Source organism: Meleagris gallopavo, chromosome 5 (genome assembly GCF_905368555.1).
Source record: "Meleagris gallopavo chromosome 5, MGAL_WU_HG_1.1, whole genome shotgun sequence".
Taxonomy (NCBI): domain Eukaryota; kingdom Metazoa; phylum Chordata; class Aves; order Galliformes; family Phasianidae; genus Meleagris; species Meleagris gallopavo.
In genome coordinates, this window is record NC_139408.1 from 25,148,034 (window position 1) to 25,175,916 (window position 27,883).

The window sequence follows — 27,883 nt, forward strand, 5'->3', positions numbered from 1 at the left end:
TTTTAGTATTCTCTAGTAAATATGTATTTAATTGTATAAGACTTTCAAAAACATTATTCAAAGGATACAAAAGTGTTTTTAGTAGTATTTTGAGAACATTCACAAACATACTAACATATTATAAATCCAAAGCAGAAGTTGAGAAGCAGTAACAACTCTCAGGTGACATGGCCTTATCTGAATTACACATTAAAGCAGAATTGATGCTGAGAGCCCCTGCATTAAATCTGACTTTAAGAAGAAAGCAAAGATTATTAAAATAAACTGAGTAGCACAGAAAGCTTAACTGCACAATGACTGAAACACACACTGGTTCACAATATTTATTACAATCTATTGCTTTAGACAAACCTGCTGTATGGTTAAGTAAATCCAAGCCACACTGTAAGAACCAACCAAAAAAAAAAGAAAATACAGCACAAATCACTTCTTTGTAAAGGCTATGCAACAAAGATGAACAGAGGCACAACCTTAACCATGAAAGTAAGAGCACAATGAAGTTCCTCATATCCAAATACCACTCTCCAGGTAGTAGACAATGAAAGTAAATAAAAATCATACTAATAGTATTAAATCTAAGATAGATAAAAATCAGAGCAATATTGTCATGTTTGTATATAAAGAATACAGGGCCTGATAAATACCCTTCTTTCAATCTCAATGATCTGTAAACACAACTCTCCCAAACTATCTTCCCTCTATATCTGAACTAGTATATAAAGACCTATACAGAATGTGCAAATTGAATATAAGTACTTTAGACTCTTTTCTTCAAATAGAAGAAATACGAGGTTAAAAACACTAATACCACAGATTCCCTCTTTCCAGACTCTACAGAAAGACATTAGTAGCAATACCACCCAAGATATCCAAGCACAAAAGTAGCAAACACTGGACCATGAAATTCATAGGAATGCACAGTATATAAACAATAAATAGAAACACGTGGAAAAGGAAAACAGTTACCAAAGGAAACCATAAACAGTGGTAAATTAAAGTGAATTAGAACTCCTGACAGTTTACTGCAGACCTGTTCCTAAAAAACACATCCATGTAACAATGGCTTAACCAGACCTACAAAGTTAGCTGAGATTTAGTTACACCTTAGACAGAAAGGCTTTATTACTCAATCATTAAGATGTAACATCTGATAGTTACATATCATGAACAATATTATCTAATCATTACAAATTTATAAGTGTTGCTGGAGTCAATTTGGAGACAAAGATCAAGTCAATTAAGTTATGTGCTACTTCTTCCTTTTCAATACTGCTGCTCACATTCTTTCTGCACCAATCACACATTTCAGTATTTCCAGTATCAATGTGCAATAGATTACAGTTTACGGAAAAATAAGTTAGACAAAGAGATTACAGCCTACAAGGAGTATGATACAACCCAGTTTTTGCAATTTAGACCTCTGGCCCAAGAGTAACTTAGGAACAGTACCAGCCTGCACAGAACGCAGTTGTTCCAAAGCATTTGAAAAAGAGAGATGTTGAAATAGTCTAGATTTTACTCCAGTGCTGGGAAGTGAAACAGTGACCAAAGAGCTTTATATACATAACATCTTAAGTGTAGTCAAGAAGTTCAAGCAATAATTGTAGTTCAATCCCTCAAAAAGTTGCTTTCCAGGGTGTTCTTTGCTTTTTGTATGAATACAGATGTGAACTTCTTAGAACAGTCTCTGAGCTTCCAGTCATGCTAAGAGTGACCAAAGTCAGCCAACAGCGCACAAATTAATTCAATTTACAGTTCTCAAAAAAAAAAAAAAAAGCAGCTCTTCAGTGATGCATCTGCTGTTTGCCTGACTACCCCCCGTGCAAATTCTTTTTATCTGAAAGTCAGGTGATAACACTGAACATCAATAACCAAATTCCTTTGGCCAACATTTAAATATTCCCATTACTGTGATGAAAATAAAACTATTTTCTACATCTCGAATAGGCATAGAAGCCTTCTTTATGCCATACATCCAGTGATCTACATGCGATGGTGATACAGCTGCAATGACTCAAAATACATTTTCTTTTTTGAATGACTATTTACATACAAGGCCAAATTACAACATTGTTACCCCAAGGAGGACTTGCTGTAAAAGTTGACTTGTGAACAGCTTACAATTGTCTGACGATTCATTTCACAAGTTGGAGTGCATTACAAAGCTTATGGCTGATCAGTTTTTATTCTTCATCTGAGTACTGAGAGGTTCAACATAGTTGTCAGCATTATAATGACAAGATTAAGTCATTTTCTAATAAATCAATATGACCACAGAGGTACAGTCTGTCCTTAGATACAAATGACTTCTACTTAGTGAGAACCTAGAAACAAGCCTCAGTAATCTCAGAAGCATCAACTTTTTAAGCCATCACTTCTGAACTTCATAGGAGTGTTGGGATTATTGAATAAGTCCAGGTCAGGTATCCAACGTGTTGACTTCTTTGGAGCAGAAATAATGCACAACTATTGCGTTAGGGTATCGGGCAAATGCACTGTGAAGAGAGAGAACACAAAAAGATCAATTTTTTTGAAACGCAGCAAATACAGTTTTCTCTGTTGGAACAAGAACAGACAAGTGTCAAAATCAGAAAAAGGTGCTTACACATAACTGACTCCTTCCTATTGAGATTTCACCCTGAATATGCTGTTGATAAAATCAGACAGAAGTGTTCTATGGATTTTGAGAGTATCGTTAAAAAAAAAAAACACAACCTATTTTTATTTTTATAGGCACACTTTTCTTAGAAATCACTGGTACCATTTTGTAGCTGATTTTGGTTTTAAGTTTCGTTCTAGTTTTTGGGAGATCATGTGGTGACTTACTGACATGATAGCCCTTCAAATCTGTACTGAAATTCACAGCATTAGAAAAGCCCTAGACAACCAAACCAACATCATATATGCAAACTTTAATTCTGATGTTACAAGCTATACACCAATAAGAAACTTGAAAATGCAAAGCATTAATATAGCCAAACTCATGTTCATTAAAATATTTTGGAAAAGAAAAAGAACTATTTCCTGTAATTGTGAATGCTAATGATATTTTGGAACAGTTCACATCAACAAGATAAACAGTTAATGATCATACAGCATTCCACTGGAGTTTCAACTAGGAAAAAAAAAAAGCCCATAACATTCTATACCAACCCATCATTACTTACTAGGAATAGCAGAAGAAAAGTTAGTGGAATCTAAGCATCAAGTGAAACAGTTCTACTTTTACATGTAGTAAGATCGCTACACTTCAAAACATAAGTTAGACAGGGAATCACAAAGCCATTAGATATAGAGCTATTCCACACACATCTTAGTTTGAGATACTTTACATTGTTCTCCTTAAATTGCAGCTAAGAAGCAGCTATTAGGCAGCGTTCTTATAAAAACAGTCTCAGTATCTGATATGATTTTCTGCCATCCAGAGTAGTAAAGTAAGATGTCTTGAGAATTTCTGATGGCATTTTATTCCATTTTGTTGAAAGCAAGATTAAAAATCTTGCAATAAACTTCACTGATTTTGATGCTCCCTTAACCTCTCTGTTGAATGACATACTTTCTTTTTCAAACACTTTTCAGATTTCTCCTTCATACTTCTGTGTTCTATGTATATATACACACACACACACACAAACATATAACAAACATACATGTATACACACATTTTAAGATTTGATTCACATTTAATTTTGTTTCCCAAACTTTAAAGCATGTGATCTCTCACCTGTTGCCTATCTTCTTTTTACATACAGTGCACACCTTCTCCTCTGTAATAATGCACTTTACTTGCTGATGCAAGATTCGCTCCTCCTGAACCTACGGGACAGTAAATAAACTTGCTTAAAGAGCAATACCATGCTACAGTTCCTTTTTAGACTGGTGAAACTGAAAATTATCAGAACATTCAATTTTCAGTGACATCAGCAACATTGCACAAAATTCAATATTATGCAAAATAAGGACTTGGTCTTGTGTAGAGTAGAGCAGGTGGTACTGAAGACCCAACATCAGCATTACAGGTATTCCAGGATTTTATTTTGAATTAGTTTGAACCACAGACTAAAGCATTCCACCCATAAAGAGCAATTCAGCTGACTACTGAAGTGCATCATCTGATTTAGTTTTCTTGGAAGAAATCCAGTCCACGCTCTCCAAGACCATCCTGCAATGCACCCCAGGGCACAGCAAGTCCAAAGACTCACAAAGGCACAAGCTCCACCCAAATTAAAATGACTGCACTTGCCATCATACCTGAAAAGGGGACATTCAAACTATCTGGTGCATATTTACTAATTTCAGATGAACCACAACGCCATCCAGAGGAAACACATCACATATAAGGAACAGTTGATTGAAATACCGAACATTAGTTTTACAACACAATTCCACTGGGTTATGGGTATTTACCCTCAGAAACTCAGCATGGAGAAGATTCTTGAGTACTTGATTGAATCTTTTCTTCTGGGCATTTTCTTCAAGGACTTTCTCTAGGAAGATTCGAATCTCACTAATCTGTGTATTTGCTGGAAGAAGGTTTATTGCCTAAAGCAAAATATATCTAGTTAGGAAAAATTACAGCAAATAGAGAACAAAATAGAAGTTCACTCACATTCAGTGTAGCATCCTGCACACACACCTGCTCCACTAGGTTCTGCCAACAGTACAAACTTAAAGTACGTACAAGTCTTTCCTACCTTCGTGGTATCCAGTTTGCTGTGATGCAACTCCAACACCTGCAGAGCAGCCTGCAGATTGGCTTGAGGCTCCAGCACTTCCATCTTGATTGGTCCCAAGCAATGAACACTAGGTGGGGAGAGATACATCCGGAGCAGAGATAGATAGACCTGTTACCCAAAAGGAAAGCCGCTGAAATCATCACACTCATGAACTTATGAAGCAAGAGTACTAATGAAGTACTATTTATTTATTTATTTTGCCATTCAAAATTCTAAGAGTCATTTAAGCAGCTTTTTTCTTAAAACCACGGGAAAAAAATGCGTAAGTGATGTTCAAAGACTTTTAAGACTTACATTCTATGTTAAGATTTTTCTATAAAAGTAGTATCTTTTAATCATGCCTCCTTCATTTATCTTATATAACTCATCTTTAGAAAACAACAATTTTATTTTTATCATTAACATTTTTGTAAATCTAAGTGGAACAAGAATGCATCTAAATTATTCATCTAAATTGCATCAAGAATTTATCTACAGAATATATGCTCAACTCAAATAATGCAGTAGCATTCGCAAAACAAAAAAATAAAGTAAGTTTGAGCTTGTAATTCCTAAATCCCAAGAGGTTATACATAGGTTCCTGTTCACCTCACACAAAATCCAAAGTCTATACAAAGCAAAAAGTTTACACTCCCTACCATGGCACAAGCAGTCTACATATGCATCCAACCTGTTAATTTTATATTTTTGTTGTCCCTTTTTTCTGTGCTTCAAGAAAAAAAATATTAAAAAATAAGTTTTATTACTTATATACATTAAATATATATTTTATATGCAGCCCAAGACAATTCCTCTTCACTCACTGTGGCCCAGGCAAGCCAAAAGGTTAAGTATTCAGGGTCTAAAAACATCCTTACAGAAAAAGAAAGTCTGCAAAGATGGAGCTACTTACATCTTTGTTGCCATCTTTGTTTCTGTCGTAATGTTTATGGCAGTAGCTAGAACAGAGAAGAATCAAGTGAAATGCATGGACAGATTTGGAACCCAGAAACTTATTCCAGAGAAATTACCATCTAAAAGCTCAGTTGCTGAGGCAGGTGACCATATATCCAATTCCGATCAATTGGATCAGGACATGCAGCACTGGTTACAAATGCTGAGAAAAGGGAGGTTTTGTGCATGTCTTCCACTTCCAATCAACTTACAAAACTTTCACATTGAAACTGAATTTAATACCTTGATTTCATAAATAAAAAATGAAAGGAAGGGGGCGGAGTGGAGACGTTATTGTATTTGAATCACAAGGAAAAGATGTCTCTGCTACGCATTTCATGAAACTAACTTCAAAAGAAGCTGGATTGAACAGGTCTCACTTTTCAGACATTCCTGCCAGTACTGGTTGATTCTATTTTCTCATAAGTACTTTAGATTCACTGAGATGGTTTCCTGGCACAATGGATCCAGAAAAAAAACCAACACATTTTTGCTACAGGGCTGTGCTAAATGAAGGAACTTAACTTGCACCTGGACTAGTGAATCTCTGTGATAACAGAAGGCAAGCAAAACAACATCCACAAGCTCACAAACTAAAAGAAACCAGTGGAAAGTAACCAGTGAAAGCCACATCTGACAAGAGGGAAACAAAGAACTCATTTAACGTGAATAATATTGCTAAGAAGTGCAATAACAGAAGAATGTGAAAAGGCACTCCACAAGGGGATTACGTCATTACCTGTAATCAACAGATAACTTGAAGATCCCAAAACTCAAGGAAACAAGGACACAAGATTCTGAAACCATATAGCACTCATGCTCTACATACAGCAATAATTCACTACAAAAATCTATAAAAAAAAATCCTTACTTTTCAGCCATGTTGGTGTCTTTTAGAATATGAACATAAATAAACAGAGCTTGCTCATGCTTCCCCATACGACCCAAGAGCAGAGCACGTTCTTCTAGAAGGCCTAGTGGTAGGATGAACGATTAGTCAATAGCTACACTTAAAAATGACAACATAAGGTCCATTACTAACCAGATTAACAGAAAAAAGAATAAAATGCAGTTTAAACATTATATATTAAAGTTATACTAAGTCTACTATAAAGTAGAGATAGTAATACTACTAAATTCTCAAGTAACTTCAGGATATAACAAACTATTGAGGAATTCAAGTTCATCTAAAGGTTCAGCTAAATACTTAATACTTAGGAGATGTCACAAGGTCTTAAGGCAGCATTTAAATGAGTCCTGTGGGACTGAGAAAAACAGTTCTGCCAGCATACATACATTGAATACACACACAGTGACTCTAGCCATCTTCTCTGCTTTTAGTTGCTATGATTCTTAATAACTGAGAAGGTTCTGTTGAAAATAGAAGAAAGGTTTAGTTTAGGCTAAAAAAACTGAACTCACCATCAAAGGGAAAGTCACTGATTAGTCGACTAGGTTCATAACAGCTAGACTTCTCCAAAAAAAGGAGGAGTTTTTTCCGGTAATCCCCTAAATCTCCTCCTTCCTCCCCAGCAGGCACTGGAGATTTATCTGTATGAAAGAAAGAATATCAGTTACCATATTACAACTATTTCATGACACTACTCCACAGAAGAGGAAAAAAATAAAATTAGGATAAACCACATTCTAATGAAACAGTTACATTTGTAATAGTTGGGTGCACCTGACAAATAATTTCAGACAATAATTACTGTCTGATCAGACAGTATATGGTTAATCACAACCCACCTCTGTCCTTAACACAATAAAGTGAGCAGTATCTGTCATTTCTTTTAGCCATGAGCAAAGTTGTAACTTGGTCACTTAAGATTTCCAAGGTAGCAAGAAACTAGACTCACCTACAAACCAACAATTTCTATTGTTCCCTTTCTTTCATCGTTTAGGCTATCTTCTCCTGATCAATATGAGGAGTAAAGGTTTAAAGCAATACACTGTGAAAGTTCCGCTGTGCTGTCTCAGCCCCCCCAGCCCCAGAAAAGGCTAAAACATACCTGCAGGGAAAGAGTTGAGATATTCTTTCATTAAGCCCTGCACCTTCTCACAGTACAGCTGGATCAGACAGTTGTGAAAGTCTGCACCAGTTTCTTCCCAGATGTGAATGATGTGTTCCTGTGAACACAAGTTCTGATTCAGTTAAAGATACTTACTCTGGAAAGTAATTTGCTAAAAGCAAGCAACAACTCCATACTTCATGGTTACTTTTACCAAGCTTGACCTCAGGATTTTATTTCCTTTGCACAAGTTACAGCAAAGCTAGCATTCTCTGAGACACTACCATGTACACTTTGAGAAATGAAGGCTTACATGTAACGTGTACTAAACATAATGCAGTAACAAATATTGAGTTCTTACCAGATAAGGAACAGCCAAACTTTTAAAATTTTCAATCAAAAAACTGAGCACTTTGTCTCGTGGCAATGCTTCCACTTCAGGGAGGTCTTCTGTAAATATCTGTAAAATGAAATTTTATTCACAGAATATTTTTAAAGTGCTGCAATGTATTTTCTCTGAGGCAATGAAGTTCAGCATATCATTATGTAAGCCTGAAGAGTAAGCACAAGCAGTATTAAAAAAAAAATCCAAGCAGCTTATTTAGACATCCAGAAGATATCTCACATCTGAATAGATCACCAAATTTCCACTTCTGTCAGCACATATCTTTTACAGTACCCAACACCTCTCAAATACAGAAGTCAAAGAAAATTAAGAAGAGGAAATTAACATTTAAATATTCAATCATGCTCTCATACAATAATGTTACACTAAACTCAGGGGTTCTTAGCCACTTATTATAAAACAAGATATTCCAAGAATGAAAAAAAAAAAAAAAAGACTGATAAACTGTCTTGATCTACTGTCTACTGCTAAGCTTTCTGTTACAATGCTGAACGCAGACAATATCAGACACTACATTGGATTTAATGTTACTACATGCATTCTTACACCATATGCTGCACTAAGAATCTCAGTGGCAAACTTACCTTCAGTCCATCTTCAGGATAATCTCTTAGCACCCAGACAGAATAGGAAAATACCAAATGCAAATTCTCTGCGCCTAGAACACAGGAGGTGGCAGTGCTCAGCACCAGATCCTAAAGATCTACCTACTCACAACACAAGCAGATGCTTTCAGAGATACCCAAGTTTCAGTGATAGTAAAATTCTTTTTGTTGTGCATTTAGAATTAAATAATATATCATATGGGAAGAGACTATTCTCAACAACAACAAAACCAAAAAAGGTCTTAAGTAAAGATGAATAGCCAAGCTAAGTAATCTCCTACTACAACGTTATATAACCAGCAACTAGAACTGTTAGGTCATAACCTAGATTAATCTAGACACAGGTTATAATTTAGATTTATCTATGCACAGAAAACAAAAGCTTCATATAAGACTCTTCATTTTGGGAAAGACACTACAAAGCCCAGCAACCAGTAGCTAGACTTTCCACTGGAAAGCCTATCCCAGAAGTAAGACTTCCCTTTCATCAGTGATGACAAACCATTACCAGAATAAAATACAAAATAATATGGTGTATTTTCTTACAGTTGAATTTTTTTTTTTTTTTTTAAGTCAGAAATAAGGAATGTTTACCAATAAGATTCTCAAGTTTAAACAGGACACTTCTGAGATGTAATTCTTAAAGTCTGCACCACATAAGGAAGCAGACTAGATTGTGCTTTAGCTTGATAGTATCTATGAAGTTTCTGAACGATTGAATAACTAAAACCTGGAAAGAGCAACACTTCCACAGAAACAATGTAGCCATTTACCCAAATGCTGCAGATACTGTACTGTCCTCTCATGACCCTTCAAAGGCGAGTTGGCTTTCTTTGACTGATCCACCAGCACCTGTAATGCTTTCAGACAAACAAAAAGGTTAATTCCTTTACAAGCATAACTATCATTCCAATTTCAGCCACATCAAGCTACTTGAGAGCAAAAAAAAAAAAAAAAGCTTTGCTGTAAACAACATGCAGGCAATAATGACACAAGATTAAGAGCGTATCCTCCTACCCCTTCCCCTCTCCACCTCCCAACCTTACACCTACCTTTCTCATGCAGACCTTTTTTCTCATACAATATTATGAGCTCACTGTATTTGTGAGCCTTCTTCAGTACGTGTTCACTCTCCTCAATGTGGCAGTGATTGTTCTCCAGACGTAGCAGTGGTGCCACAAGTGCTACATTTGTCTGCAAGCAAAAAGAAAGCAATCAAACATATTTCTAACATGTTCTTCCTAAACTTACAGTGCACAAAGTGAGCTGAAACAGAGAAATAGCCCAAGAAGCAAGAGCTTAACATTCTATATTAAGCCTCATCTTCCTTAAGAAGTTCCATTCTGTAATTCATTAGGAGAGAAGGAAAACAGTACAAAGCTATTCCCCTTCCAGAAAAGAGGTCTGCTTTGAAAAGCATTAGTGACAACAAAGATCACATTGCTGTATTTAACAGTAAAGGCAACACAATAAGCAATGGTTAAAATGTCAAAACAAATAAGCAAGACAATGTTCACTTCACTGAGGCTCCTACAAGTACTTTCTTTCATGAAACTGCCTCCTGATAAATGAGAAAACTAGCTGAGACCAAAGCCTCTCACATCATTTCTAACCAAAAGTGAGACAGTTGTTCGAGAATTTGACATAACCCCTTAATCCTGCTCAATTTTTTCACCCTGATATTGCAACAGAATTTGCATTTTAATAGGAATAACCTCTAAGTCAGGTGGAAACTCACATGGAGGTAACACTTTAACAGAGTGGTATCAATGATTTGTAACAGCTTCTTTTTGGATTTGATTGTGGGTGTTCCTTCCATGAGGGGTGAGGTACTAGATTGATGGTCAGAATCATTTAGCTTCTTCACCAGCTGACTCCTTTTCTGAAGGACATCAAATGAAAATTTAACATGGATAAGCCACGAATTTCTCAATCCCACCCCAGAAAATATATCCCACCAAACAAAACAAAACAAAAAAAACTAAACAAGTAACTTATTTAATCAATTGGTTCCTTAAGAATTTTTACTATTTCCAACTGTTCAACGTACCATCTTTTCAACCACATTAAGGTATATAAATTTGTTTTGTAGTTTTGCAAGTGTAGTTTTGCAAGATGCCTGAAATATATAGTTAACCTGAGCAAAGACATTTTTGAGAAATCAGGAGACATTTAAAACATTTGGAGAACAACCTACATTTTGAACCACAAGGCACAAAAACATTCTCCTAAACACACAAGTTCCCAGTTAGTCTAGTAAGAATAACAGCAGAACAATTCAGAGTCCAGCTGCACAAAAATAAAGAGGTCAGAAAGATCTTTTATCCACTACCTCCTGTTCAACTTTACTGTGCATGCTTTAGACCAATTTCCTGAATAGAGTGCCCTTCATAATAGTCACCAAACAAAAACAAAAGGTCAAGAGCCCAAGACCTCTTCAGAAAGCTACTGAAAATAAAATACCAGACTCAAATTCAGATCTGAGTTCAGGAGTAAATTTTATCCAGATCTCAGAGAAATCATATGACCATGAAGACAGTCTAGTAAGGCTAGCCTAACAGAGCTGGAGTAGACATACTGGTTCCTGCAAAAATCTGCCCAACAGAAGATGTTGCATCTTGAATAACCCTGCTCTAAAAACAGACATAGGAGTACTCACTTGCGTTAGGTAGTCTATCAGAGCTAAATGTGCCTTCTCCAGCTCTGCCCCAGAGAGCCCTGGCAAGGGGTTGGGATACTGTAACTGTTTCCTGTAATCTGTTGGCAGTAGGTCAGGATACAGACCCATCACGTGAGTGGGATCTAAGCAAAAAATAACTAGTATTAGTAATCATAACATATAATGTTGCCAACTCTTTAAATGTAACGTAGCTTTAATGTAAAGTTAACTTTAAACATAAAGTTAGCTTTCCAATGGAGCTGCCTCATCAACTTGTGTGTCCACTAGATTTCAGGTAACTGAAATTGTTTACCATGAGGAGAAAAAAAAAAAAAAAAAAACACAAAAGCTAGAATAAGGCAAAATCAGCAAGAAAAAGACTGTTTTAAAGTCCAAGCAGAAGTTTCAACCTGTGCTCTTGTCACACGCAGAGGGCAATCCATCACTATCATCCTTCTACTGTTCTACTTGCAGAATCCTGACACTGACAACTTTGACAGTAGGACAGGATTTCTAGGAACAAGTAATGTTTCCAGGAAAAAAAGAAAATTACCAGGTTTTTGAAACATGAACTGAATATAGTATTATTCATATTAACACACCTCTGTTTTCATGGAGTTTAAATAAATTCCAAATTTCCATCCTCTAATTAAAGTTCAAAATATTTCAAGTTCAAGTAGCTTTCAAAAGTAAATATAATGCTAGACATCATCAAGGAAATTTCTAAGTTCAAATGCATAAGGGATGTGCTGTCTGTCAACAATGAAAGAATCTCAGTCTTAAGCAGTATTTTATGATGCAGACCAGTCTTCAGGCAATCTTCCAAGTATCTTAAAACAAATCTTAAAACAAACCTGAAGAATATCAGAGACTATTTTAGCTTCCAAAACCACCAAAAAGCTTCCTGGCCTCAGTAGCTTAGCCCTTAAAGCAAAAACAAGGTTTAGGGTCCTCAGTTCAATCAGAGGACAAGAATGTAGCAGATCTACAGAAGCTTCTTATTTCCAACTCCAAGCTAAAAGTAGACTTTTTACATGTGCAGAAATCTCCAGCCTCCAAAATCTGCATGTATGCTACACACACTGCAAGAACAGGCTACAATACAAATATACTCCGCACAAAGGGCAATTTCATGATTTAAATTAACTTCAGATAGTTTGAGTAGAGCACAGTAACTATAAGAGGCTAAACAGTTGCCTAGACTATTTGCTATTCACAAGGAGAGTGGTCAGCACAAGACAATATTATTTTAAAAAGGAAACCAAAACATACAATGATCTGTAAGCTTCATTTCATTTCTCCCAAGCCAGCTATCTTAAGGTCAACTTAAGCATTTACCTGTACCAAGCTTGGCAAAAACTTGCATTGACTCATCAAAGCGCTTCTGACAGAAGAGGTTGAAGGCAAAGAGGTTCTTTATGTGATGAATTTGTTGTCGCTTCTCACTATCCGAATCATCTTTCATTTCCTACACACAAATTGAAAAACATTAAAAAATTTGGGGCAGCACAAAATGAGAAGAAAACGCTTTAGACAAATTACCGGACTAACATTACAGAATCACAGAATATAGTGTAGAAAGAACACGAAATCCAAAAGCCTGCTATGCTCAAAAAAGGATACTCTTCTTAAGTGAAGACCTCCAATATTAATTCTTATGTGCTACGTTAACTGAGACACTGAGATAGCCTGGAAGGTTTGAAAGCCACCTCTGGCTAACAATACAACAGAAAGTATGTTTACAGTCGTTTGCTATTTCCTTTAGTTTTTTCCCCCAAGTTCACAATCATACACACAATTTATTTATTTTAGCGTAACTCCAGGGAAGTCTTCAGAAATCAGAAAATCCTAAAACGGTATAGGCAATGGAATGAAATACACTGCCTCAGCATCTCTAAGAAATGACTATGTAACATACAGGGCTATTACAAAAATTCCTGGCCATTGATAAAACAAAATACACAAAGCTAAGCAACACTGTTTACAATTGGTCCAAAGGCTTTAAAGTCCAACTGACCAAGTCTGTAAGAAGGTTAACTAATTAAACACCTAAGAGAGGTAACTCATATGCAAGATGACACCACAAAATCTAAAACAACTACATCAACATAGAAAACTGGCAGCATAACTCTAAAACTTACATTAAAAAAATATATATAATTTGAGAGTGTGTGCAAAGTAGGAAGTAAGGAGGTTAAGCTCTTCAGCCTAGCTGCAGTCAAGCAGTAGACAAACATTCTTTTGCGTACTTTTGTACAAGAAAATTCTACTGCAAACCTAAAGGATTTGGAGTACTTACAGCCAACTGCAAAGCCAACTCAAACTGCTTATCCTGCAGAAGTTGCTGGATCTGTGTGGCTATGGACACAGGGATGAGTCGCCAAACAAAGTGATTACTTGCCACATATATAATATTTGTCCTGCAAAGAAGCCAAAAAGTTTAATTACCACATTCTAATGCTGAAAAAGAGTAACGCTCTACCAGAAACAATCTTGGCTAATTTATGCATTTATGACTCACATACAAAGGCAAATTAAGCAATACTGCAAAGCAGGAAGGGGCAGAAACATCTCCAGTGATCAGGAATTCCCAAAGATGCTCTATTCTTATAATTCACTCCTCAAGATATTGCACCCATTTTTCTGTTCATAAACAGCAACAAACTGTTTCAATGCTACTACTTAAGCCAGGAAAGTATGAAGAGCTCTTCTCCCAGTTTTTGAGCATGCTACCACACAGACAGCTCAACAAAAGCAATCATGTTCTACTCAGTACCCTCCAGAGGTGATGAAACGTGGTCTCTGCAGCTCAATACTCTGTACCAGCAGTCGGGGTTCAAATGTGCGGATCTCCACGTACCTTGGCAGAACAGCAATGATGTAGGGAGGCTGATGTTCTATTTGAGAAACAGGTGAAAATATAAGTTAATTGTTCTCTTGATTTTGTGTCATGAAAGAACAATTTTCCTTGAGGTTTGTCTCTGTTTTCTTATTAGCCACAGAAATCAATGCCCAGTGCTGACAGCAACTTGCTTACAGACAAGACTTTTTGTTCATCTTTCAATATACAGAATTTCTGCAGCACTCAAGTGCCCAGAAAAACTGCATCGTCTTCCATTTCAAATCTTCTTCCTTTAGAAGAAACAGGCAATATGCCTGTTTTCCAAGAAGAAAATAGGCGAGGAGTAAAGATGACAAAGAAACAAAAATAAACAAGCGGGACTCACTGCACTTGGAAAATAAAACTAAAAACACTCTAGAAGCCAGCTGTCACACTCCAAATCCAGCCAGCTTTTAAACACTGTGAAAATAACTATTCTATCATTTACAAAGGAGCAAAGAGGCAAACAAAAAAAAGTTACTGCTAATTCTCACCCATGGCTATTGGAATATCTGTCCAATTCAATGCACATTTCTGGGTGCAGACCCCTTCTTCATTGAGGACAACAGTTAGATCATCTTGGCCAACTGCAACTTTTCCATCTGCTACAGGTGCAACCAATGGTTCCAGTTGCTTCCCTGTTGGAAATAGTTCTTTGATGGATCCTTTTCCATCCACCTAGAATAAAGAAAATAGAAAGCTTATTGTTCCAAACAACATTTCAAAGATGTAAAAGAGAAAGTATCTGAAAGCAAGAAATACACTACCTAGTAGAGAGATTTATTTTCAACTCAGATTAATCACAATTACGACAAGTGTAACTTAAAATTGCAGAAAGAATTTTCTGCATATTAACGTTTATTTAGATTATGATCATTTGGAAATAATTAATACTCGTGTCAGAAATGACATATTCCTGTTACCATGATGTAACATGATGGAATGCTCAGCAATGACAGCAGAACAGCAAGGTCCTAGGCTGCAGCAAGTGAGGGTTTGCTCAAACACAACACCCATGTGCACAGAAATAAAGGAAAGAAGTTGCTTACCTTCAGAAGGCCTCAGGTATGCAAGATACCCTTGCCTCCACTGCCAGCCCTTAAATGAGGTCTGGGCAGGGGTGGATCCTGGTTCCAACCCTTCTGGTTATTCAGGTGCATTGCATGCAGCTAAGCTTCTCTGGGTTGGCCCTGCCTTCCTACCTCAATCACTGGTTCAAGCCATGACTCAGTATTTCTGCTACACATGATAGTAGCTGAGTACATGTATCATACAGGCACATAAAATGCCCAATTATCTCTTGGTGTAACTGCAGGATTTCAGTTAGGTCAAAACTTTAACATGGTTTTATTCTAGCGTAAGTAATACTGTAACAAAGAAATAAACTAAAACTAAAGCAAACTCCCCAGTCTTTTTCCCTGCCTTAACCACTCACTGCTGTGGCCACAGATAATCCAGGTATCTGAACTCAAATGCATTCTCCAACAAAATAAATAAAAAAAATAAATTAATAAATTTAATAAACAAAATTAAAGTGATGTTTCATGAGTTGACCTAACAACACACTGTTGCCAAAACAGACAAGCTTATTCCCTCAGCTCCAACTACATCTTCCTGCTGCTTCCCTTGTGTTACAGTCAAGAACTCCTATAAACCATCAGCTAAACAGCAGAGAACAATTCCTTAAAAACATGAATATATCTTATGCATATTCAGTGAAATCAAGCTGCTCAGCAACAGGTTGGACAAGCACCAGAGCCAACACAAAGATGATAGCAAACCTCAACTCTGATTCCTTGAGCAGACACAGAAAGACTTGTACCACTAAAACAGTGGGAATCAGCAAGAAGGACACAGAAAAGGGCTGCTTCCACCAACAGCATCAATCTGAACTGGCCGTAAAATTACCGTGCAATTTTCCTGCCAACTACAGAACGGAGTTGCCATTCAATAAATAGATGTATGCAAATGAGGTACACCTCACCTTCATCTCATTTTCCTGTAATATCAGCAGAAACCAATTTTAAATGCAGAAAAGAGAATCAAGTATTGCTGTCAAATTAAGCATAAGCAGAAACTGTAATAGTAAGTGAATGGCAGTAAGTTAAGAGACTTTCAAACAGGAATTACTACTATTCAGCAAGAGAACAAAAAAAAAAACCAATCCCCAAAACAAACAAACAAAAAAATCACAAGGTTGCTCTTTCTCCCAAATCAGAACATACTCTTGGTCTTTCCATCATTTTGGAGTAAAGTTCTTTCTTGAAAATACTACATAAAATGCAAGCTGAGCTTACAAACTCTGCTGCCCAACTAAAACATAAGTTTTTGTGTTATCTTTTTCCTAAAGACCTTCATATACTAGTTCCAAGAGTGACAAAGAGAAGATCTCTTTGTGGCAAAACTTTGGCTATGTTTAGACTGCCCTTTCCGAAATCACATACAATAAGAATACCAAATAGTTTGTCATTGTTTGTCAGCTCAACTTGTGAACACAGGAGCATTCTACAGTCCCTACTGCTATTCATTTCTCCTTAAACACTAAATTTCAAAATCTGTCCTTACCCTTATCAAGTAATAGTCTCTCTTGAAGCCTACACAGATGGAGTTTTCACACCAGGCCATAGATTTGGGTACATCGGGTACACTGAAGTCACCCTGAGGAAAACAAGTCAAAATGACTGTTACAAGAGAAAAATCAAAATAGGAGTGTAACAGGAAGAACTGTTGTTATCAAGCTCCCTAGCAGACACACACCTGACTTCAGCTGGTCAAGAAAAGCAATGTTCAACTAAAAGGCCAGATTCGTGCACAGAAATAGGCAATGCTGTTGGTTGGTTGCACAACTTCCTAGAAGAGATAACTGAAAATTTCCAATTCTTACTTTTATCACTGTGGTATTCTCAAGTGCAGCGGGTTTGTTGTCAGCAACTACCTTCTAACTTAATGACATACTTGAAAAACTTCAGAATCAGGGAGGTTTTTTCAGGATCCACCTCCAGCGTTACTGCTACATACGCATTTATAAAAGCTGCATGCTAATACATTTCGCTTACTTACAAACATACTACAACAGGAATATTAAAATACTGAACACAGCCTATTCCTTAATTCATGAAACTATACTAATGCCACCAATTGTAGTTTAAACCCTGCATTTGCACCTTTATGTGCTGCTGCTTTGTTAAATCACTATAAAACCAACAGGATTTGGATATTCTAAATACTCTAAAAGTCAGCACTGCCTTTAGAAGGGATTGCATGAAAAAAGCAGTAAATAGAATTCCTACAGTCATGCTAGGCTATCAAAACAGTCAACTTACTTGTAGTTCATGGAACTCCCTGTCTTTCCAAAAATAAAGTTGTAGCTTCTTCCGCACTGCCACACACATTCTCAGCACCTCTTCTCCATTATCTGAATGCTGTAAAAAAGACAGGCCTAAACTCATCAATACTAACAGACAAAGAAGATAATACAAGGTCAAAAGAATCTTCAGCCTGAAGCAAAGCTATCTGAAGAGTAGCTTTGTTCATTCATGCCAGAATGGGAGTCTCTAAGCACAAAAACACAGAGTAGGTAAGTGGTGTAGCTGAAAATGAACTTTGGTTAGATGTCAGCATTTGTGACACAAGAGAAATACAAAAAATAGAGTGCTGAATACAGATACACACAGAAACAGAAGATAAGTAGAGAGCTGTCAGCCCAACTCTGAAGACCACGATAAACAGCTTAAGCTCTATGTAGTACAGGAAAAGAAATGAACAATGCAAAGAATGTGTTATGTTAATAACACTAAACATTAATGACTACCTTTCATATTACATCTCAATGGAAAAGTTTCCAGACAAAAAATACTAAGAAAGCTAAGTGCCTTACAAACATTAAGGAACTTTGAAGCGATGAGACGCACTTTAAAAGACATCACTAGTTTTTAACACTTAGGAAACACTCAATACTTACTAGAAAATACTTGAATACTAAGTGGGATGAAAAGTACAGATGATGAGCATTAAGCCATCTCTTCTGGTTACAGACCAGATTTCTGTACAATATGAGTAGGCTGAAAAACCTCAGATACAAAGGAGTCAATAAACCACAGCATACTAACAGATTATTGTTACACCTCATGGAACTATTTTATGGCCTGGACCTGCCATAACCATTATGGGACTCCTTGAACCAATGCAGTTTAACAGAAACAAAAATAGAATAAAACAAGCAATGGAAATGCTTGGTGATGCAATGCAAACAGAAAAGCCGCCCTCATAGTTACCACAGGAATGCCTTGAAGTTCAAGGTCACAATAAAACAGACAAGGTGATATATAACAAACAAACACAAAATTAACGAACCAAATCTACACAGCAACATTAAAACTTTCTTTTTAAAAAGAAGGGGAGTAAGGACACCCGTGCCATTGTGTTCCTCATCTTACCTGAAGGTCACAAGTAAAGAGAGATGCACCTTTTGCCTTGGAAACTGTAGTGATTTGTTGAAACGTCAACAGGTCATGGACATAAATGTTATTTTCTGTTTTAAACAAAATTCCAATTATTTTTCAATGTTTAACACATTGAGTTCACCATTAATTCATACAAATTATTGCAGTTTATGGTTGCATAAAAAGAAGAACTTGTTAGAGAAAATAAGACTGTAAGAAAGGAAATCTTCTCCCAAAAACTGAAAAGTAAGCGCTGATGCACAGAAATACAAGAGTACGCATGCAGAAAAGAAGACTAACACCAGATCTGGTAAAAATCACATGAAGGAACTGAGAATAGGTGCTAAACAAGCAGAGGAAGTGGGAGTGAAAGAGACAGCAAACAGGCTAGACCAGGGCAAGCTTGTGATGGAATACTGTATGAACAAAGACCATTTTGAACTGGCTCCTGAAATTAGTGAGAAGTGAACAGTTTCAAGCAGAGGGTGCTGTGGTCAAATTTTTGTACGCACGAGGACGCAGGCAGCCGAAATCTATGCATGCTGGAGTTGGGAGAGCCGGGACTTGGAGATCATAGAAAAGGGAGTAGCAACATAAGCAAAAACAGACATAGGAAGATCATAAGGTTAAACGGAAGCCTGAAACAAGCAAATTCAGATCTTCCACAACAGGGTAAAAGACTGCCATCTGCATATAAGCTGTGTTTGATGCCACATAGCAGTGGTAAGTTTTTCATGCATCAAACAAGTTTGTACAACAGAAATTTTAGACTATTCTACAGTCTGCATACATACATATTATATGTACGTATCTATGTGAATGCACATAGGCCTCTATGTATATAAATTGTAGATGCATACACACACACTTCAACACGTGCACGTTTTTTCTATGTTTAGTCATGAAACTTAGCATTAACATTTTTGTTCTTCAAGTTGGCTTACAACAAGCAAAGCTGATTCCCGTTCTTAGCTGCACAATGCTTCCTTCGCCAGATGAAAAAGCCTAAATTCTAGAAGACAACTTTTCAGCAACTCAAGCACTATGCACATGTGGAAGGTACACCACAGGCAAGCCAAGTAACTGCACCAGGAAGACTTCATTAAGTATTAAAATATTTTCCTTACTTACCTAACAGACTGACCAGAATTTTAAACTGAGAAACAACATGAATCTGAAAGAAAGAATTCTATCATTGATTTCATCCATGAACGAAAAACAATTGGTATGCTACAGAAAAGACACTGAGGTGCTGGAGCAGGTCCAAAGAAGGACAACACAACTTGTGAAGGGCTTGGAGAATATGCCCTATGAGGAGAGACTGAAGGACCTGGGGCTGTTTAGTCTGGGGAAAAGGAAGCTGAAGGGAGACCTTATTGCTCGCTTTCTATATCTGAAAGGTGCTTACAGCGAGAGCGGGGCTGGTCTCTTCTCACTGGTGACAGGACAAGGGGAAATGGCCTCAAGTTGCACCAGGGTAAGTTTTGGTTGGATATCAGAAAAAACTTATTTACAGAAAGGGTTGTTAAGCACTGGAATAGGCTTCCCAGGGAGGTGGTTGAGTCACCATCCCTGAATGTGTTTAAAAACCGTTTGGATGTGGTGCTCAGGGACATGATTTAGCAGAGGGTTATTAGTTAGGGTAGTATGGTTAGGTCGTGGTTGGACTTGATGATCTTTAAGGTCTTTTCCAACCTAAGCAATTCTACGACTCTAGTACAGGCGTACCTCTAAACAACATGCACAAGGGATACCAAAAGAGGCTGCATAATCTTTTTGACATAGATGCTTTCCTGCGCATAACCAATGAACCAAAGTTTTTCCCCCACTAAAAATAATCATATGACTGCATGATTATTTATCAGTAGATAATCGGTTACTTTAATTCTAAATTCCAGGTAATGTGAATTATATTCACATTGCTACAGTTTATCCAGAGGCAAATTATATCAATCTGTTGGTGTCTTACCGTTGCTATAACAACTATTTTGTCAGAGCAGTTGAGCATTTACTGCAAATAACAGCATTTCCATAAATGTCAGAAATAAGCTTGTATATCCCAATGCTTAGCTTTCTGCTTCAGTGAATACACCAAACTCACCTGCTGATATGGGAAAATAGCGGGCAAGAACACCTGACTGTGCTGCCCCTAGAAAAATCTATTATAGACTCATAGAAATTTTTAAAATTTAGCAGAGATTCAAGAAGTACAGTAAGATTGCACTTCTTGTCTGAACACAAGGGATATGATTCCGCATGCCAAGAAAATGTTATTTCCTACCTGCTGAATCTTTTTTGAGAAGTTCTTGTTGGATTTCTCTAGTGTCACTTCAAATCTATTGCAACCTATCAGAAAGATTTGAGAGAGCATATAAACTGAAGTTGCCTTTAAATTTATGGCAGAATAAATTTTACACTAAATAGACCACAAAGAACTATGAAAGCAAAATCAGATGCTTAACAATAAATGCATCAGAAGGCCTTGTACATCATCAGGTAAGAATTCAAATAACACTATTTGTACTTGTCTGATAACTTCATCAGTAGTTACATTTTTACCTTGCTGGGATTTCAGATAACAAGATTTAAGCATCTTGAAACCCAAACATACAAAGATATCCATAAAGAATTTATCAACACCAATCAAGTATCAAAAACTTAAACTGCTAAGGAACACATCACTGCAAAGTAGACAAGGAATAAACACTACACCACAAGGGTTTAAAAGGAGTTTTAGGGATAAAGACTTACAGACACTTTCTGATGACATAACCTCTCCTGGCACTGATGCAAAAAAGGGGGAGAAATTTACCAGGTGAGATAAGACACTAGCAACTCAAGACTAGCATGCTCCAATTGGAACAGACGTCCTATAAGTTTCAGAAAAAGCAAGCTGAATTCAGTCTCAATCAGATACAAACAAGTATCTTTCCAAGAGTTGATAATCCTGGATAGAAACATTTGGATTTTTTTTCTCCTTTGCTGTCCCATGCTATACTGCATTACTGCATTCAATAATTATCAGCTATATATAGAAACCCAAAATATAAATCTATCCAGTGAAAATCAATTAAATTTCAAACAGAACAGCATTCTCTGTGGCATCTCCAGAATAGCCTATGAGCAATTATAACTAAGAGGTAGAGAGAAATGTAGAAACATGAGAAAGTAGAAATAGCGAAGTTCCTTTCCTCCCAACCCCTGATGTTGATGAGCCCACCGAATAAACTTGCTCTTTCATTCATCTAGTAATCCAACCTTTCATTAGCAGATGACAAGCAAACCTGCAGCAATAAGCTCACTGCACTGCTTTTGTGCAAGTTTATGCACAATGAGTGCATTCAGAAATTACACTTTCTGCAAAAGAAAGATCTGACAACCTTCTATAAAACACACTCTAACACAAACAACAGGCTGATACTACTACCTATCCTCCTTAAATACCTGATAAACAGTGTGTATAGTTCTACTAAAGATCTCACACATTCTTTAAACTCTAAGTAGGGAAAATCATCAATCACATGTATTTGTGTTAACATCACAACAACATCTGACATGAAAGAAAAAAAATAATATGATCAAATTCTTGTGTCATTCTTACAGTCAACTTACCTACGTCCTTCTTGATCCTGTAAAGAAGAAGATGCCCTTGTTTGGTACCAACAAGGAGCCATTCCTCTAAAAGGAGTAAGGAGAAAATAATCAGTTCTGGCAAAGACTGCCCTATCCAATTAAGCTGCATTTATCCTGACACCTATAAGCTTGGTTCAAAAGCCAAAGAGGACTTTATATGGCAACCATAGGCATGTTTCCCTGCAGTGCTCTTGTGCAAGTGCTAGACTGCAGCACTAGTTACCACATGATGGCCATAAACCAAACAGTAAAACAAAAGCAACAGCCAAGACATCAAACCCTGCTTACTGGTACAATAGTAGATAAACAAGCAGTTACATCTTTTTCAATCAAGGGTGCCAATAAGCTATTACTCAGGCATCACTATCTGCCAGGGACAAACACTGCTATATAATAGGGGGAAAAAAAATGAAAAGGAGAAGTTCTGTGTTTTAAAATAAAGTCATGCTTTTTATAAGAACTTCCCAAAATTATCAGCTGTGCCTGAACCAATCCTTGTGGCATCCTTGCTTAAGTGGCATTTGAAGTGCTTAGACAACCAGCAGTCACTTAAGATTCATAAAAGAGAAACATTTTATATATGAACTCTGCAGCAAAGTTTCAGAGTGTTCCAAACTACAGCACTTAAAGCAATCAAAAGGCATAGCATCTTTACCAGGTCACAAAATCTGACTGAAAAGCTTCCTCTTTGCTGAGGATCACATAGGAAAAACATACGCAGGGATATTTCTTCCTACTGCTGGTACTTCCTCATTACTTAAGATACTTGAATTTATATACATTCTCATTCTCCTGCAACCCTTCCTTCCATTGCTTGACTTTACCCAACCATTTCATCTGAGGCCTGTGGGTTTGGGCTCCCTTATACTCTGGCAAAGTAAATACTTTCATAGTGACAAAGATTAAAATCTCAACAAAGAAACAAACAATTTTCACATCTCTTTTGCTATATAATTCTACCACATACAGGTCATTGCCTAACTATAGTGCTATTAGTGAGGTTATGGTAAACAGATTAAAGGCTCTCAATTCCACAGCATCTGAAGGGGTTGTAATAGCAGCTTTGTCCCACAGCAGCACAGCACAGAACGGCCCAAGCAGCCACAACAGCCTTCCCAACGCACCCGATCAAGCGGCGCAACCCTTTCACCGTGCATACCCCAAAATACCACCTATACACTTATATAACACTAACACAAGCAAGCAGGCTCTAACGTTAAGGCTAGAATGCCCCGCTAGCGTTAAGGATAGGAACCAGCCAGCACTCAGGGAACCGCTCTCAGCGCTGAAGCGGCCGAGCTCCGGGCCCGCACCGCAGACGCCCCGCAGCCGGGCAGCTCGCAGCCAGCGGCCCCGAGGGCTACCGACGAGGACGAAGGGGGACTGCCAAGCAAGGCGGGGATGCGCGAACGCAGCTCCGGCGGCTCACCCCAGGCCGCCAGGCAGTCGATCTGCAGCGGCAGCTTCTCCAGGATCGGCACGTGCTCGAAGGCGTCGTGCATGGCGGCGGCTCCGTCGAGCACTGGCGGCAGAAGCGCCCGCCGGCCGGGAGCTGAGCGGGCAGGGACCCCGCGCCGCAGAAATAACAGCAGCCCCACCGGCCCGCAGCTCCCCGCCCTTCCCGGCAGCCCCCGCCGCCGCTTCCGCGCCGAAGCCCCACCCTCCTGCCCACCCCGGCGAGGGCGGGCCCAGCCCCAGCGGCAAGGCGGGTCGGGGGGCGGGCGGAGGTGGTTCTGCGGTGCGGCCGCGCGCCGGGTCACTGGATTGGCCTGAGTGTGTGGCGGTGAGCTGCGCAGCTGCGTGCAGCTAGGGAAGGACGCTGAGGCGAAGATAGTAATTGCGGCTTCTCAGTAAAACGCTAATAGCACAGGCGTCTGATTGCCATTCTCTAACACGGAATCGGAGCGAATAGGAAAGACAAAAATTGAGGAACCTGAGAAAACCAGACAAGAACGGGAAAGTATCTCCTGCAAGTGAGTAACTGTTTTCAGAGCTCCTAAATTTTATTTTTTCTCCAGCACGATGACATCCACAAATTGCTTTGTTCCTGTTAGACGACTGATACATTCCTTCAGGATGAGCTAGGTCAACAAAGTTCAGTCTTCATGAAGAAATCTTCACTTGTTTTCTCATCCCTTCCTGAAGAGGAGACAGCTGCATTTACTCTGCTGTAACGTCTAAACTGTCTAAACCCAGCAAGAAAGAAGCACACAGTACTGAGTTCTCCGAGCATCTTCGCTGAGACTGTTGTGGGAGAAGATGGGAATGAAGATGCTTTATGGTGGTAGATTGAAGCAGAGGAATGGAAAAACATAAGTGAGGTCCCTTACAGCGAGGCAGTCTTACATCCATCCAGCTGCTTTCCTGCCCAGGGATGAGACTTGAAGCGTGAAACCATGTTAAGTTGCATCCTCTTTGCAAAGGGAAATGTGCCTTGGGTACGTCAGGTCCCCTTGTCCTAACTATGATTATTACTACAGCAGGAGGAATGTGGCACTGTGTAGTGAAAGGAAATGTGAGTTTCAGTAATAATAGGTAATAATAACTCAACATGCAAGTGGCTGCAACCCATCTCTACCAAAGTACAATCTATGTGCAAGGCACTGGCCTCATCAGACTTTGAAGAGTAGCATACTTTCTTTTTTTTTTTTTTTCCAGTATACAATGCCATAGAGGAAATAGAATGATAAAAAAAAGTCCATAAACACACCCCTATGCCTGTAGTCTAACACAAACATACCCTGTCTTACCCTGGGTCTTATGATCTTAATTCACATTGTGCCTGTTAAGCTGTTAAATTTTTTTGCCACATCATACGATCTTAGTCTCTGCTTCAGAGTTTCTGGCAAGATCATCTTACCACCTTAAGAAAAAGCTGGTCACCATCATCATCTTTCTCACTACCATTACTGTTTTCAGTCTTCTGTGTAGCATGAAAATGCTATAAGTTGTATCAATAGTATCATAGCCAGTCTTCAAAAATGAAAAATATCCACACAGACCACAAAGGCAAAAATCTCACTGAAAAAAAAAACACCTCCCTCCATGTTTAAATTGCTGCCATTCTGCATTCTCAGTTGCCAACAGCTTGGTGAAGATAATATTTGAAGTCAGTTTCTCCATACCATTCTAGTAACTAAAAACATCTGTACATATGAGGCCTAAGAATAGTGATTTTTCCTTCTGTTCACTTGCTCAAGTCTTCAGAGTAGATTGTACAGTCAGCGTTACAGTATGTTTCAAAAGAATATATTTTACTTCAGTTTTTCCTGTCTACATCATTAAAGTTAACAATTCTGCAGGATTTCTGGCTTTATCCATTTATACTTTGGGAACAAATCTCTGAAAAAAGTTCTCCTTAAGACCACAAACAAGTCACAGCATGAGCCTGCTGTGTGTGCGGACACAGATGTAACCTCCAAGGATATGTAAGTTCTGCCAAACAGATGAGCTACCTAGGAAAGCAATAATCTACAACCAGGATGTTTAATGTAATAAGCCATCTGTGGAGTTCAGAGCAACTCCCAGTATTGTGGAAAATACTAACAGTGGACAGAAAGGAAGAAGGCAGAAGACAGGCCAAACCTAATGTAATTGTAGGCTTAAAGTATCAGAAAACTGATGTTATTTATTTCATTTTTTAGGTTATTAATCTAGGACTGGCATGAGGGAAACTTCAGATCTTTCACTTCTGTTCAGAAATGTGTGAGTTGCCCTGTTAGCTTTTCAATAAGTTGATAAGCCAAGCTTAATGAGAAATGTTTTAAAAAGCCTAATGGGAAAAAAAAACAACGAACACATTGTAAATATAATGCCACAGAGTTATGCAAGGGAGCTTTGTGAAGATGTTAATACTACTTGTTCACTCACATGAGAGAGAAAAGTGGAAGGAAACCATGCAAGCCTTTCTACTCTTTGCCTAGCTTTTATTAAATTGTATATACAAACTTCTTTTGTGCTTCCAATAGAGAACATATTTCCTTATTTGTCTCAAAAAAAAAAAAAAAATCCACCCCAAAACAATAGGACTTGGGAAAAAAAACATTAAATATTTCCATATAGCTTTATTTCACAAAATTTCTTCTCCCCCAAAGGGCATGGAGGTCATGTTTGTTTCATTTTTTAATCAATTAAGCATAGCAAATTAGAAGTTGAAGTGTTTTCTAATTAAAGACTCTACAGCATCTATCTGTGGCCTATAAGGGCTGGAAGAAGTATGTCACAACAAATCTTGCAAAAGCAGAGTCAAGTGTAATAGCCCCACCTTTTTTCTCTGCCCATCTGCTCGGGGTTTACTGCCTTCACAGCACAGCTGACAGAAGATGCAAGTGCACAGAAGGTGCACTTGCACCTCAGCTACTCTACTGTGAAGTGCCATGAGCCAGTATAAGTTGCTGATGATGATGAACAAGAGCTAAGCTATCAGACTTCACAGCTGAATGAAGTACAGGTGCACATTCACTTCTGCTGACACAGCTACGAGCTAAGAACAAGAAAAGCTAACTTCCTAAGCCAGTACCCACAGAGGTTTGTCTAGCAGCTCCCTAGAAGTCTAGCTGTGCTGACACTTACCTGGTTATCATCAGATGTAAAGAGTATGAATCCAAATTAAGAGCTTTTGTCATACAGTCTGTATTGGGCTTCCCCATGTAAGGTTTTGCATGCAAAGCCTCCACAACCAAGGACAGAGTATAAATAGAAAACTGTCAAAAAGCTCTTTTTCATTTGAAAAGGAGCAAAACAGACAAAAAAAAAACCCCATCAGTTGTATAGAAATTTTCTAGTTTGACTTAAACACTATGATCTTGGCTACAAGAATCAACTGGAACAGGAAAGCCCATCTTAAAATTGTTTACATGCGAGGCAATTCTAAACAGACACTGGAAATAAAAATATCCCAGCACTGTGTACACCATCGAGGCCTTGTGGTGCAGCAATGCCTACACCCTCTAGGAAGCAATACCATCTTCTCATATAAGAGTGTTGACTTCTTGGGGGGAGATTTGTAGGGAGGAGAGTTTTTTCTGAAATGTTTACTTAAATAGCTGCTTAACGTGAATAGTCAAGCAACTGCGGAACACTGAAGGTGTCTGGAGTTTGGTTGTTGTTGTTTTTTGGTATTTTGTTTCCTTTTGAATTAAACCATGCAACACATGGAAGGAAGGGACAAATAGTTTTTTCCAGGCAACCACCACATTGCCGGCAATGAGATGTGCCAAAATGCTAACAACAAGCGTTAGCTCTACGCAACTGTTACCTATAGGCCAATGGCATTTAAAATAGAAAATCTTTCTTACACAGTGTTATGAATAAAATTGCACTTGATTTAAAACTCTTATCACTGTAACTTTTCCAAATATCTCCTTTCTGATATCTTAATTTTCTTCATTAATGGGAGCTTCTCTCTAAAACCTTTCATTAATGTTGGACACAACATGACAGTATAAGCCCTTATCTACCAGAAAATGGGTCTGTTGTTTCTTCAGTGCTTATTTCCTGTTGTTCCCACCCTCCACCAAAAAAGGTAAAGGCAATTCACCTCTAAGTGTCAATTGTAACATTAAAATATAAACTCC

At 37.9% G+C, this 27,883-nt stretch overlaps 1 protein-coding gene and 1 long non-coding RNA gene across 2 annotated transcripts; one reads left to right on the top strand and one right to left on the bottom strand.

Annotated features, from left to right (window-relative positions):
• Positions 1–23,973, bottom strand: VPS39 (VPS39 subunit of HOPS complex). The gene is made up of 25 exons (XM_010711297.3): positions 23,737–23,973; positions 22,287–22,352; positions 20,956–21,020; positions 19,806–19,848; positions 18,669–18,763; positions 17,556–17,654; positions 16,798–16,890; positions 14,727–14,910; positions 14,128–14,248; positions 13,651–13,771; positions 12,690–12,819; positions 11,352–11,494; positions 10,431–10,574; positions 9,745–9,886; positions 9,466–9,552; positions 8,672–8,745; positions 8,043–8,141; positions 7,682–7,799; positions 7,092–7,220; positions 6,541–6,643; positions 5,629–5,674; positions 4,695–4,844; positions 4,408–4,542; positions 3,725–3,816; positions 1–2,495 (listed from the first exon to the last, which is right to left on the bottom strand). Exons 1-25 carry the CDS (start codon positions 23,807–23,809, stop codon positions 2,420–2,422), a joined length of 2,628 nt encoding a protein of 875 aa, XP_010709599.1. The 5' UTR covers positions 23,810–23,973; the 3' UTR covers positions 1–2,419.
• Positions 23,974–23,988: 15 nt separating this feature from the next.
• Positions 23,989–26,721, top strand: LOC146544290 (uncharacterized). Its single transcript, XR_014883512.1, has 2 exons — positions 23,989–24,280; positions 24,362–26,721. It is a non-coding gene; the product is annotated as an uncharacterized LOC146544290 (long non-coding RNA).
• The last annotated feature ends 1,162 nt before the right edge of the window (positions 26,722–27,883 follow it).

Bases quoted from the DNA above. Each gene is read 5' to 3' on its own strand.
- VPS39 (XM_010711297.3), bottom strand. From the start codon at position 23,809: ATGCACGACGCCTTCGAGCACGTGCCGATCCTGGAGAAGCTGCCGCTG. The intron at 4,543-4,694 runs GTAGGAAAGACT...ATTTTGCTTTAG, and splicing joins GCAAACTGGATACCACGAAG to GCAATAAACCTTCTTCCAGC. The intron at 2,496-3,724 runs GTGAGAGATCAC...CTCTCTTCACAG, and splicing joins AAAAAGAAGATAGGCAACAG to TGCATTTGCCCGATACCCTA.